Consider the following 13,935-nt stretch of genomic DNA (forward strand, 5'->3'; position numbering starts at 1 on the left):
CCCCCTCTACACCCGCCACACAGCACCCAGGCGCCCAGAAATGAGAAACGCACTTTATATTATTATACTCAATTTTCTTTATTAAATACAGAATTGCTGAACGTTTCATGAACTGGATTTATAGAAAGGTGAGACATGAGAAATAGGTTGAGGGAACCTACATTTTTGGTGAAATCTCCATACCAGGCTGTAATGTACACAGAGTATTCTTAATGATATACATTCTGGCAAAGGATAAAACTCTAAAACGTAAGACTTCAAACAATAGAAAGACACCACAAACTATGAAACCATAAATTGTATGAAAATAGAGTGACCCCACTTTCCCAAATAAAACAGTGCTATGGGGTATTACCAGAAAAGCAGCACAGCCATAGGAGAAAGTCCGCCATCTTTGTATCCTGATACAATCAACTTTATAATTCAATAAAAAACAAAAACAAAAAAAACCTTAAACATAGGCAAATACAACCCTTAGGCAAACAACAAATTCCAATGTGTCATTTGTTTACCAAGAATTGCCTAACCCCAAGAATTTTTTTGCTGCTTTTTTTTGTGACATTTAGGGAATGGTTAAAAATTGTAAAAATGTTAAAAGGACCCTTTTGTCATTTTTAGTATTTTTGGGGGAGATAAAGTTCCAAAAAATTTTTTTTTGGGGGAATATAGATTACATTTTTTTTTCTCAGTTTTAAAATGAACTCAAAATTCATCCCCTAGTGTATAATTGTCGTTTTGGTTCATAATGTGTAGAGTATAGTTTTGGGTAAACGGGGCGACTATGGCAAAAGTTGGCGACATTGAAGGCCAAGGGCTGTATTATGAGAAGGTGCTTGAGAGAGATCCGGGACGGCAGTTCTGTATGAAGAAGATGTGGGATAATGTTGTGTGTGCTATAGGATGCTATGCTCTAGTATGGGGGATACGAGATGCAGCAAGAGGTTGGCTCTGTTCCTGAATCAAGTTCCAGGTAATTAGTGTAATGGCTTGTAATGTGATTCCTAGTAGACCCCAGTCATAAGATGTAGTACAAGATGAAAAACGAAAAAAAAAAAAATATATATATATAATTTTGCTTTCCATTTATCTATTAGTCTATCATAACCAAAGAAGTAATATCCTAATATATGATCCCTGTGGTCTGTAGTCATCCAGATAAAAAACAGTGCTGTGGCCCCAAGGATTATGACTGTAGTCTCTGGAGACTTGTCATCTCTACCCATACAGCATGTGGTTAGACTTTTTTTGTAATGTATATATAGGGTAGTAATGTGCACCTATTGAATAATTTCACTTTCTAGGACACAATGGTCTTCTTTGGTCCGACCACCTTTTGCCGTTTAGGTGGGCGAACAAGGTGATGGGATGAAAGGTGACACAAACAAGGATCTCAGGCCGATTTTGGCTGTAGGTCGTCTGAATGTACAGATGTGTCTACCCTTGGCGGCCTCTAAGATTCAAGGTAATCTGGATAGACCACACAGACAAATGGAATAGGCTTTTTGTGACCCCCCCCCCCCCCCCCTTCATGTACTTCAGAATGTGTTTTCATAAGAAGAAAGGTAATGGGGGACCATATGTAGCCCATGGCAAGCTACTAACAATTTTGAAGAAAGGTGGAATAAAATCAACTAGATTTTAAGTAATCTTAAATAATGGAATTAAAATTAAAACAAAACAAAAAAAATCACCATGCAACTCCATGAAGACCAAGAGTGAGAATGTGTAAGAACTAAAACCTACGCTTGTTACACCACAGGCTTCCACTCAACTACCAGCCCATTATATGTCTGCTTTAACCTCACATTGATAATACTGTCTGAAAATAGTGATTAGTAAGAAGCCCTCTGAATTCATCTATATACAGTGTTCCTGACTTTTTCTATATACAGCGACTTAGACCTAAATTCTGACTATAAGCCAGAAAAAATGTGAAAAACACATCTGTGCCCTTAATTATTGTCAGGCTTGCATCTATATCACACCATAGCAGAAAGCACTGGGACACAGAAGAATAGACCCATATACAAGAGACAATGGGGGAGACCTAAAACTTAATAAACTTTAATTGCATTAGCCTCCTCTGTGTCTATGGTGTGTACACGTGGAATGCACCAAAGCTCAGGAAAGTGGTTACATTATGGTTGTAATGGGCAAAACACTGGAAAGAGCATTCATCCCAAACCTGTGCCTCTCCGATGGTGGCAAAACTCCAAGTCAACCGGTTGGAGGCACCGGGTCTCGAGAATGTGGCTATGTATTTCCAGCTCATGTACAATGATGCTCCATTGAAGACATTCAGAAAACTTTTTGAGAGCACTTGGAGATCCAGTAAATACAAAGGACAAAGACCACTTTTCCCGAGATTGGGACATTCCAACATTAGTGATCTCCACCTGTTTGATCACTATTTTATGACATGTCCAGTTGGGCGTCAGAACAACCCACTTTCCTTGCACTGCCAGTAAAAAGAAACCACTGCTGGTGTCCTGATGAAAAGCTTAAAAATAGACAATTAACCAGCTAAAAGTCACAGGCAGCGGGGAAAAAAAAAATATCTAAAGTGCCAAACAGTGCAAAAGATTTTTTTTATGCCACATAAGTCAAATGCATCAAGAAAATGGTCTTGAATTTGCCTTACGGAGGTGTTCGCTAATAAATTACGAGACAGAGCGGAAGAGACGAGACTGAATGGCCAAAATGGACACTGAAATGGTTTTCGTAGCTTGTCCTACTCTTGGTTGCTGAAATATCATAGCATAGAAGCAGCATGAGCGGGGAGAGTGCAGCATATACAATAGCAGGCTAGTAGCTCTTCTCCATGGATGTGCGTATTGAAAGTTCAGAGATAGCTCGGAGGTGACAATGTTTACGTGGCACCGGGGTTCATCCATCAGGAATTCTCGGCATTGGAGAACACACCGGATGCAGCCCTAGCCCCATTTCGCTGACAATATGGCTTTATACTTTACATCATAAAAATAGATGTGACATGACTTCCATCCTCACTGGCCATCTTCTTCCTCCACCACCACCGCCTTCTCAGACACGCTGGCCTCAGTATTGTCATCCCCTTTCTGGACGTCATCTCCAGGTTCGGTTGAAGCTTCCACAATGAAACTGAATGTATGAATACTCTGCGGATCAACCGGTGGCACCAGCGTAAGAGACTCCACGCTGAGCGCATCAGTATTTTCATCCGATATTAAGGAGATGGTCGGCTGGGGAGCTGGAGTCAGGCTGGGGGCCAAATTGGTTATTTCACCATCTGCCTTTAGCAGGGAACTTTTCCTAGTTCTAGAGCCAGTGTGCTGAGCCTCATCGACAGACTCCACCTGACTGTAAATGGTCATTGGAGGTTGGTCAGGAATGGGAGACTCATCTGGTAAGAGAGAGATGCCATCATTAATACAACGATATGACATTTGGCTTTATTTAGCACAGTAGAATAAAAAAAGACTGAAGAGTCACAAATAATACTCATAGCATAAAAACGTTAACAAAACAAGCAGACAGGAAGGGTCAAGGAGTAAGGAAAACAAAAGGAAGATGAATAAGGTTCTGTTCACACTATATGATTGTAGGTCAGAATTGTATAAAAAATGATATCAGTGAATTCTTGTTTGCTGAGGTTCATTGAATTAAAAGTAATTATCATCATGAAAGTCTAATATAAATGGCTGCTGTGGTCACATGGTCGCCATACATTGCTGAAATACTTCAGTCCCCTGATCAGGTCTAATATGGGTAGTGGGGCAATAAGGCATTTCTGCCACCAGAGTCACACTGACTTACAGTAGTGTCTAATCTCCAACTGGCTGTAGCAGGAGGCTCTGTAGTCTCCTTAGGTTTTACTGCAGAACTATGATCAAAGTTTTATGCTTTATTTCCACATTTTAAAAGCTTACAATCGCATAGAGGGAATCGTCTGACGAGTTTCAAGACTTCTATTAATGTCCTCTGTCCTAGTCATGTAGTAGACAGCTATAGCAGAGCCTCACACAAAGCCACGTCTTACTCTAAACCCCCTCCTCAACCCTCCCTCAGAAATTCTCTTCTCTTCACCCCTCCCTCGTGTATATTTTTTTTAAAAAAGGTTTACTATTTTTTTTTAGCGTACTTTAAGCCTAGGCAGTCTGAATGTTCATACCATAAAATTGCAATACTGCAATTGCAGTACATAGTGTTTTTACACATGATTTATTAAAATGTGCCACTGGCACTGTAAAAAATCTGCATAAACTATACAGCCTTGACTTTTACAAAAACCTGAGGCTATCATGGCAACTGATCGCTGCTCCCCAATGACATCACAGGGAGTATTAGTCAAAACAAGGTGGTGGCACCAATGTGCCACCAGTGGCAATCAAAGGGTTAACACCGATTGAGAGTAGCACCATTCGCAGCTGTATGACAAGGGCTCACAATTCTTCATATATGCTTCGGAGCGTTAAGAGGTCGATTTGCATAATTTTAAAAGCTTTTTTGCAAAACCTAGGGAATAAGAAGCTAAAAGAAGAGCAGTTCACGTTAGAGGGGGCAGACACCAGTATGTCTATGTGCTTGGTTTACAATCCTTGATCCTGGTGATAGATGTCCTTTAAAGGAAAACTACCACCAGGATGAAGGATTGTAAAACAAGCACACTGATATACTGGTGTGTGCCCCCTCTGGCAGGATCCACTCTTATGCCCTTGTTTTTAGAAAAAAAAAGTCTTTAAAAAGTATGCAAATAAGTCTGCAATTCCATCAGTCTCTGCCTGTGTGCGTCTCTCTTCCACTGCTCCTGTTATCTCCTCCCTATCCGACCATCTCCAGCAGGCTCTGCCTGTGTCTCTCACTCCCAATACTCTCATTAGCTTCTCCCACTCCAACTATCTCCAGGAGAGTGTGTGTGTCTCTCTCCCCCTCTGCTCCCAATATCTCCTCCCCTTCCAACTCTCTCCAGCAGGCTCCGATTGAGTCTCCACCGCTCCTATTAGCTCCTCCCCCTCCAACTCTCTCCAGCAGCTCTCTCTGCTTGTGCCGTTCACTCCTCTCTGGTTCAGCTCGCATTTACTCCTTCCCCTTCTTCACAGACTTTTTTTGTAGTCTGATACCTCTGAGCCACTGTCCACCTTTCTTGACCAGGATAAATTCTAAAAGAGGTTTCACAGTGATTGTCAGTTTTATGCACGAACCGGATATTTAGAGTAAGATACAGGATTAGACCTAGTGTGAAGGAAAGCCTATCGCCAGCACAGTCACGCAGAGCACAATACTCTCTACTAGATACTATATAAAAATACGTACATGATGATGATCAGCAGTAGCAAGAAACTAAGCATGGTAACATTTCTAGATTGTTGACATTATATTATCTATAAAGGACATTGACCCCGTGTTATCCACATAAACCGCATTGTAGAAGGTGAGATGCATACATTGTACTATAGGTTACATTGAAGGTCTCTTCCTCAGGAGGAGGCCAGCAGATCCCTATGAACTACGTCATGCACTGACTAATGATCGGCATTTCTATACTTGGGTCAACACATGTACATTTTCTCGGAAAGTAAACCACAGCATCGCACCCTGGCCATATGAAAATAGGTTATAACCACAAGCTTTTTAAAGTAGAAGCTTAGGTCTGTATGTGGTTGATCAATGGGAACGAAAGAAGTAGCAATTTCCTAACATGAAATGATTATTGAACATGATCACATTACCAGCCGAGCTTATATTAGGGGAAATGCTCTACCTCTCAGTCAGTGGGCTTCTGTTTGTGGTAGTTTATAGCTTGTGAATGGGGCAGAGCAGACGGGCATAGTACGGCATGGTCTAATATGAGGTCTAAGGGTCGTTTCACAAAGCAGGAAACTTGTTCTATAACTCACCTGGATTGACTGGCCACACCCTCAATCAGCTGGACTGAAAGGGAACCTGTCATCAGGACACACATTTTTACCTAATGACAAGTTCCCAAAGCCTTTTTAATATTTTCCAATCAGCTTGTATAATTAACATTTGTTTCCACTCATTAAAAGTATAAAAAAGATTTATCCCCCTCCCTGCCAACAAAATGCAACAGGAGTCCCGGGAGCATTGGCAACCCTCAAGCCAATATCATCTCCCCCCTGCGTTGGTAGATCTTCCTGCCTCCCCCTTAGAGATGCGTGCTGAGAAAAATTTGCTTGGAGAACGGGGTCAACTTTCAGCTTCATAAGGCAGGAAGGAAGAGCAGATAATTATGATGATTGCAACCTTGTTGCCGAAGCCCCTGTACCTCAATGCATTTCACTATAAGCCAGGTAAACTTTTATGTACTTTTCAAAGTGAGTGGAACCACTAACATTAATTATAAAAGCAGATTGGGAATCAGTAATAAAAAGGCCATGGGAACCTGTCATTAAGTGAAAAGATTTGATCCTGATGACAGGTTCCCAGGTAGTGGGTTTATGGCAATCAAAGTTATGAGAACAAAGTTGGAGTCACACTGATTAATTATGATCTAACTTTCTCTCTTCCTTACTGCCTAATAATATGATGGAATAAAAGGATTGGACATGCCTAGTTTCCACATGCCCAATCAGTTGTTCTCACAGGAGACAGAACACATGTACGTAGAAAGCAAAGAATACATGTTTACAGGCCATAGGAGACAGTTTTTTAAAAATGTGTCTTTGTCTCTTCACTTGATTCACAACAATGACAAACATTACAACATCACATGGAAGAAATGGAGGAATAATTAACATTTTGTATATTAGCAGAAGAATGATTAATAGTCTGTTAAAGATAGAGAGTAACAGATGGATGGATAGATAGCAATGGGTCTACTGTAACAACTTCAGCTACCATTACCCTTGTCAGTAGAGGTATGACTTCTACATTACCAAATCAAACTAAATTATAGACATGATACACTCAAATGTCACCAGTAAAAGTAAATAGCCTTCAAAAACTAAGTTATATGGGATCAAATCCAAATCCATATAGTAACCAATTTACACCGGTGGTTTTATTCAAGTTTCCATTCATGGTATATAAAAAAACTCATCCTGTATTTCACTGTTCAATGGACTCTTTAGACTTAACATAATCAATGAAATATTCATAAAGGAGATTGTCAAAAAGAGATTGGTGGGTCCATTGAACTGGTAACCATTAAAGGGGTTATCCGGGTTTAAAAAATTTTTTATGTCCGGGCTGGGGAGGGCTATTTAAACACAATAAACATGTACTTACCTCCTCCGGTGCTGCCGATGTCCCGCGCCGCGGCCTGTCTTCTCTGTGCGCCGGTTTCATTACACCGGCGCACAGGGAGCTTCCGGACGGCCAGATGCTCCCATGCGCACCATCTCCCAGCGCTTGCAACGCTGAGAGATAGGGACGGATGGGAGGAGCCGTCCACATCGCGGACCGGAAGCTCCCTGTGCGCGGCTTCAGTGCCCCTGTAAACAAACAGGGGCACGGATCGAAGTGACCGCGGTGCGGGACATCAGCGGCGCCGGAGGAGGTAAGTACATGTTTATTATGTTTAACTAGCCCTCCCCAGCCCGGCCATAAGAAATTTTTTAAACCCGGATAACCCCTTTAAGGTCAACTTGGTGGCCACTATGCACTGGACAAGGTTGGAAGCGGAAAGCTCCGTCCATCAGGTAGCGGTTGGGGAAGCTTACTGCAGAATCCGTCTCACCAACGTCAAAGCTTTTGATTATGTCTCTGTAAAGATCATTAATATATTAAAGGGGTTGTCCGAGACCTAAAAAAAAAAAATTATGTGGCCGCTTAAAAAAAAAAAAAAAAAAAAACACATTTACTTACCTCTGCGGTCCCTCCTGGTGTCCAGCGCCGCACTCTCTCCGATCAGTGAGATCAGCCCACCCAACACCACTCGGCCGGCTGGAAGCTGAATTCGGCGCAGTGGAGGTAAATAAATGTTTATTTTTTTAATTTTTTTTTTTTTTTTTTTTTTTTAAAGGTCTCGTACAACCCCTTTAAGACTATAAAATCCATACTACTTGAGATAACCAAGTAACTAAGCAACATGTGAACTAAATAATGAATAACAAGAATTTTTAATGACTCAAATGGAGACTGATACTCCAGAGGACACAAGTGTGCAGGCGGTTTTGTTACTGTCGCTGAAAAAGTTCTCAGTTATCAATGGACAAGCTTCATGTAATGGGCTGAAGATGCACTACAGTTCATGAGACTCACTGAGGCAGGTGCAGTTCGATGGCCTAAACCCAGTGTCCTCCGTGACTGTCTGCCTCCGATAGACTAAAGACTCGCCGTCTTCCTTTCCTGCCAGATCTTACTAGAGGGAAACACAGTGAAGGTCATAAGAGGATTTGAAAGTGAAACATAGGAAAGAACACAAACGGAGTCAACATAGGTTAAGAGACACGGACACCCAAGCATTCACACAGACAGTGGAGCAAATACAAGATATGCGGACAGAGGCGAGGAGCCTAGAGGTTAATTGGATTAGCAAGACCATCCTTACCTTATTGATAATTTCCTCCTTACTATCTTGCCTACATATTAGTGCTCTCATTATGGCTTATTACATGGTAGACTAAATGCTGGTTTAAAAGCTACTGTAATGATCTTCAAAAAGGTCACCATAATTTTGGACCCCACTTTAAACTATATTCATGTTTATGCAAGAGAAGCATGCAGGAATAACCAATGGAAGACGGATGCCAGCGAATGGCATCCAACCCCAGCCTCCACTAAACATAGACCTTGGGAGTAGCCCTAGTGATGCAGCTATAAAAAAAAGTCTGGATATCTCCCTTACATGGACAGCAAAACAAATACTTCCAATGTTTGATCCTGCTTGCGTTTTTGGTGTATGTATGCTCATACATTGGGATTCTTGCTACCCTTTGATGTAAGTATACATTGGGAATCCTCCTGGCATATACTTACAACCAAGAGTAGCCCAACAGTATGAACCTTTACTGCTGCAGGCAGCCACCTTACTATTCAGTACTATCAAAGAGATTTGTAAAAATTGAAACAATGACTTTCTGTAAAAAGAAGAGATGCAAATAGGGAAACATAATAACTATGACTAAACATCAGTAAAGAACAATACATGGTAAAGTAATCCGTTCATATGATGGGCAAAGTGAAATCTTAAACAATGGGGTGTGGTATATTTGACACTAAGTACAATAATATCCACAACGTTTTAGAAAAGAATGCACACACCCAAAGTACAGAGCAAATATTGTATCTGAATAAAATACAGAAATGACAATACTACAATATAAAAACTACAGCCATACAGATACATTGGGTATAGAAATCTAATAGGATTTAAAAAAAATACTCAAGTTTCATTTAAGAATATTTTATATTAAAACATTTTGTTAGAGGAACAATACAGAATAGAAAAATAATAAAATAAAAAATAATAATAATAAAAAAACTGGGGAGGAGTTCATGAAAATGCATTAAATATGCCAAAAATCTAAATGGTCTGAAATCTAGTAACCAAATCTAGTTTACCCGTCGCAGAGGGAGCAAAGATTTGTGAAATAACTGAAGCAGATGACAGCATGTGAGAGCGTCCTCTGTAGGGATACATTATTGTACGGGTGAGTGCAATTATATTTAAAGGGGCATTCTCATTACAGCAAATTAATGTCATTCTTTTTATTAACAAAAGTTATCAAATATACTTTATGTATCAATTCCTTACAGTTTTCTTTAGATCTCTGCTTGCTGTCCTTCTATGGAAAGCTTCTATGTTTACTACTAGTGGACAGAAATCTGATCATGGTCACACAGGTGCACGGCTCGTTATACGGCACAGCTCTGATTACTGTCCGTGTTATAACGAGCTGTGCACCTGTTCTGTTCACTAGTACCAAACAGATGTATTCCATACAAGAAGAGCAAGCAGAGATCTAGAAATCTGAGAAATTGATACAGAAAGTATATTGGAAAATTGTATAACTTTTTATCATAAAAACAATAACATTTTTTTGCTGAAACGGGAATACCCCTTTAAGTATTTCTATACCCTGTATATTTTTAGAGTTTCTGTGGATCGGACTATTTTTATAACACAGATCTGTTCTTTACTCTCTATTATGGGTGTCCATTCTGATGTGAGTTGTTGGATACAATAGTAATGAATACATTTTCATACTTAATCCTTAATCTTTCTCTAGAAGTGAGGAGTAAGAGGATGTGCAAATATAAACTACAGTACCACAGCAGAATTATAGTGACCTAATGTCACGCAACTAGAAGAAGTTCATGGGGGTAAAGTTTTATTATTCTTGGAGCGCTTGCTGCTACACATAAGGAAGGAAGCATGGATAGCGTGGACTGGTTGGAATAAGGGTAGTAAAAGGTGAAGGCACAGGGGGAACATGAGAACGCCGGGGATTTTATGGACGGTATTGCTAGACAGGAAAGGTGTTCACATTGTTGAAAATTCCTTATTTTGAATCTGTATAAATACGCATATTATTTAATTATGTGGTCAATTGTGAGAATTTATCTGAAACCATCCACAGGATAGGTGATAATCTGATCAGTGGGGGCCTGACATCTGGGACCGTCATGGATTACAAGAACGGACCAACATGAGAACAGAGGTCACAGTCACACTAAATGGGAGTGGAGCGGCAGGGTGCATGCCCGTCCTGCTACTCCTTCAGTTCCTGAGAATGTGTCCCCTGGTACTCCGGATAGCTGGGTGTCTGTTCTTCCGAAACGGGATCTCTGTTACTGATTTTACCTGGCTTACGAAGTGCCAGGCAGGTAAATTTACTCCAAAAATGTTTGCAGGTTGAACAGCATGTTACATAGTTTATATGGTTGAAAAAAGACACATGTCCATCAACTTCAACCAAGGAATGGAAGGGATTGGATGAGGAAGGGATTTAAGGGAAACAATTCTACGGGGCACATGTATCAGTTTTTTTGCTGCCACTTTTTCAGGTTCCACGAAGTTGGCCTACTTAATCATTGCCATGTATCTTATGTTTTTTCCCTTTGTAATGCTTGTGATGAGTTGCCTGTTTAGTCTCACTTTTGAGACTTTTTGTGATGTGCGACTTTTTAGTCCCAAATAGTTGTTTACCAAAAGTAAGTCTGGGTCTAGCCTGCTCTGTTTTGGGACTTATTAGGTGCAAGAATGAGATAATTTCAGAGGCGAAAATTCTCACAAGTTGAACAACCATCTGGGCTACAAAGATAAATCCGGCGTTACATCCTTGAGGCAGCTAACTTTGTGACTTTTTAGGTGCAGAATCAAGCAGCGCACCAAACTGCAAAAAGTTTCACAAAAAAGAAAAAGGAAGCAACAGGAGCGATACATGTCTTCTATGTTACATAACCCTCAATGTTCTGCATAACGCTTAGAATGGCTTCTTTGAACAAAAATAGGAATGAAGGGTGAAAAATTGTATCCCATTTTTTTCTGGATGACCAAGAAAAATATACAACATGCCATACAGAATAGATGGAGTGTTGTATGGATGACTATTGGTCCCTGTATCATACACGTGTTCTCAAGAGCGGTGAAAGGATCAGGCATATTAAAATGCAATCATCAAAACTTTCCTCAAAGGGCGCATTCACACGTTGAGATTTTACTGCACTGGAAACTGAAACAGGAAGGGCTTTGCCAGAACAAATAAGGGTTTTCATTACTTACTGTACATGCAAAACGCTCAGTGCTCATTTCAGAGCACGTTTTAGTGGAAAAGTATATTGTATTCTGGGAAAGCCACTTCCCGTTGCATTTTCCAACGAAGTCATAAAGCATTGTGTGAATTTTGCAGTAAAAACCAATTACTATGCACTTCTCTGAGCATGTGCAGTAATGCAAGGTGTACATACGTCTTGTATATGTGCTCCATATGTTGAGGTTTGGACAAAATCAAGTTTTAAAAATATTCTTTTTTCTGTACAATGCTTAGAATGGCTTCTTTGAACAAAAATAGTGGTGAAAAAGGTCATCACTCATGTATAGACAAAGAGGCAATGGATAACAGAAAGCCGCATTGGCTCCTCTGTCGTCCTTACGTTGGAATCGTTTTACTGTTGCTTTTAATGTACTATTAAAAGTCTGTTAAATGTACATTGCCATCCGCCGGGCAGTTCTCATTTGATAAGTAAATGCTGGGATTGATCTTGGTGTCGGTGATAATTGCCGGCTAGAATTAATGGGGTTTGTAAAACAAAAAGGGAGAAGTGAATGGAGCAAATATAGTACTTTGTGCCAGGTTTAGCCTAATGGAAGGGAACAGGTTTTTTTATGACTCTTAATTCAAGGCTTATGGTTTGGAGGAACACAAATCCTCATCTAGTACATGAAGAGGGTAGATTTCCTCTAGACTATGTTTTATTCTGCAATTAAAATCCATCATGATAAACCAGGGACACTTACTAATAGATCCAGGCACTGGGACTGTGGAAATCTTATTTTTTTTTTAATCCATGGCCTCCTTCCTTATAAAAATCAACTTTTAAAATAATTAATGAGCCTGAGGGGCTACTGTAGCCCCTCTGTGATCCGGCTTTACAGACTGTTAAACGATCTCACCCTACACCCTGCTTCCTGAGAATTTTTTGCAGTGAACACTTCCTGCTTTAATTGTAGTGCTGAGGGAGCAGGGGGCGGATGAGACAGTGTAAGTCTGTAAAGCCAGATCACAGAGGGGCCCCTCAGGTCAGTTAGTATAATTTTAACGTATTCTAGTAAATAAAAGAAAAAGCTCAGTACTTCCCTCCCGTGTTCCCCAGCGCTCCTCTTCCCTCTCAGAAGCGTGGGTATAGACAGGTCCACGCACTCTGCCCGCTCCCACACTATGATGCTATGGTATCGCCACCTAATGACATCATAGAGCAGTGATGGCAAATCTTTTAGAGCCGGAGTGCCCAAACTTCAACCAAAAGCCATGTATTTATTGCAAAGTGACAACACAGCAATTTAAGCAGTAATTTATATCTCCTTGTTATTTGACAACTTTCAATCGTTCTGCCTCCTAAAGACACCAATGCAGTTGAAAGGAGGAGGGCACATTTGCCTATCATTGTAGGAAGGTTCTGCAGGCAGATTCTTTGAGTCCAGTCTGGTGAACTTCATTCTGGGGCAATGGCCCGGGTGCCCACAGAGAGGGCTCCGAGTGCCGCCTCTGGCACCAGTGCCATAGGTTCGCCACCACTGTCATAGAGTGTGTGTGAGCAGAGCCCATGGACTCGTCAGTACCCGCAAAGAGGAGCCGTGGGGAGTGCCGGATGTAAGTACCGAGGGGTGTGTGTGTGTGTGACCAGCCTAAATTTATACTACAGTCAATAAGTTCTCCAAGTATTTTTTGTGGTAGAATTAGGTTCTTTGGCTTATATTCAGGTTTGCTTATACTCAAGTATATACAGTAGCACAGGAGACAAGTGTCTCTCTCTATTTATATGCAGCAATCTGTAGGAGACCTACAGGAGCCTGTAGGAGCCGGCTATAGGGGACCGGTCTCTATACAGATGCAGGCGGCTCTAGGGGACCGGTGTCTATACAGATGCAGGCGGCTCTAGGGGACCGGTCTCTATACAGATGCAGCCGACTATAGGGGACCGGTCTCTATACAGATGCAGCCGACTATAGGGGACCGGTCTCTATACAGATGCAGCCGGCTATAGGGGACCGGTCTCTATACAGATGCAGCCGGCTATAGGGGACCGGCCTTCTGAGTGTATTTTTCTTCATGAAGGTGACCACTTTTTTTTTTTTTTTTTTTTTTAAATAAGGGCCTGACATTATACTATCAATAAAGATACTACTCCGCAGAACCTTTTTTTTATAAAGTGGTGACATCACTTAATACCATGTAATTACCAAACTATGTTTTAGGCTCATTTCCCATGAGTGGGCTTTGTTGAGACACTCCTATCGTCCCCTTGGTACATCGTACTCGTGCACAGAGC

At 40.9% G+C, this 13,935-nt stretch overlaps 1 protein-coding gene across 6 annotated transcripts in view; it reads right to left on the minus strand.

Moving 5' to 3' along the window:
* Positions 1–480: 480 nt before the first annotated feature.
* The window catches only part of CLEC16A (C-type lectin domain containing 16A), a 147,756-nt gene continuing 134,301 nt past the window's right edge, over positions 481–13,935 (minus strand). For 3 of the 6 annotated variants that reach the window (XM_072120713.1, XM_072120717.1, XM_072120712.1), the window contains 2 exons: positions 8,203–8,298; positions 481–3,382 (listed from right to left, as the gene is read on the minus strand). In XM_072120713.1, coding sequence (XP_071976814.1) covers positions 3,006–3,382; positions 8,203–8,298 — 473 coding nt within the window. In that variant the 3' untranslated portion in view covers positions 481–3,005. Of the gene's footprint in view, positions 3,383–8,202; positions 8,303–13,935 lie in introns of all 6 variants that reach the window. The other 3 variants (XM_072120715.1, XM_072120716.1, XM_072120718.1) reach the window with 2 other exon arrangements.

This window comes from Engystomops pustulosus, chromosome 8 (assembly GCF_040894005.1).
Source record: "Engystomops pustulosus chromosome 8, aEngPut4.maternal, whole genome shotgun sequence".
NCBI classification, from domain to species: domain Eukaryota; kingdom Metazoa; phylum Chordata; class Amphibia; order Anura; family Leptodactylidae; genus Engystomops; species Engystomops pustulosus.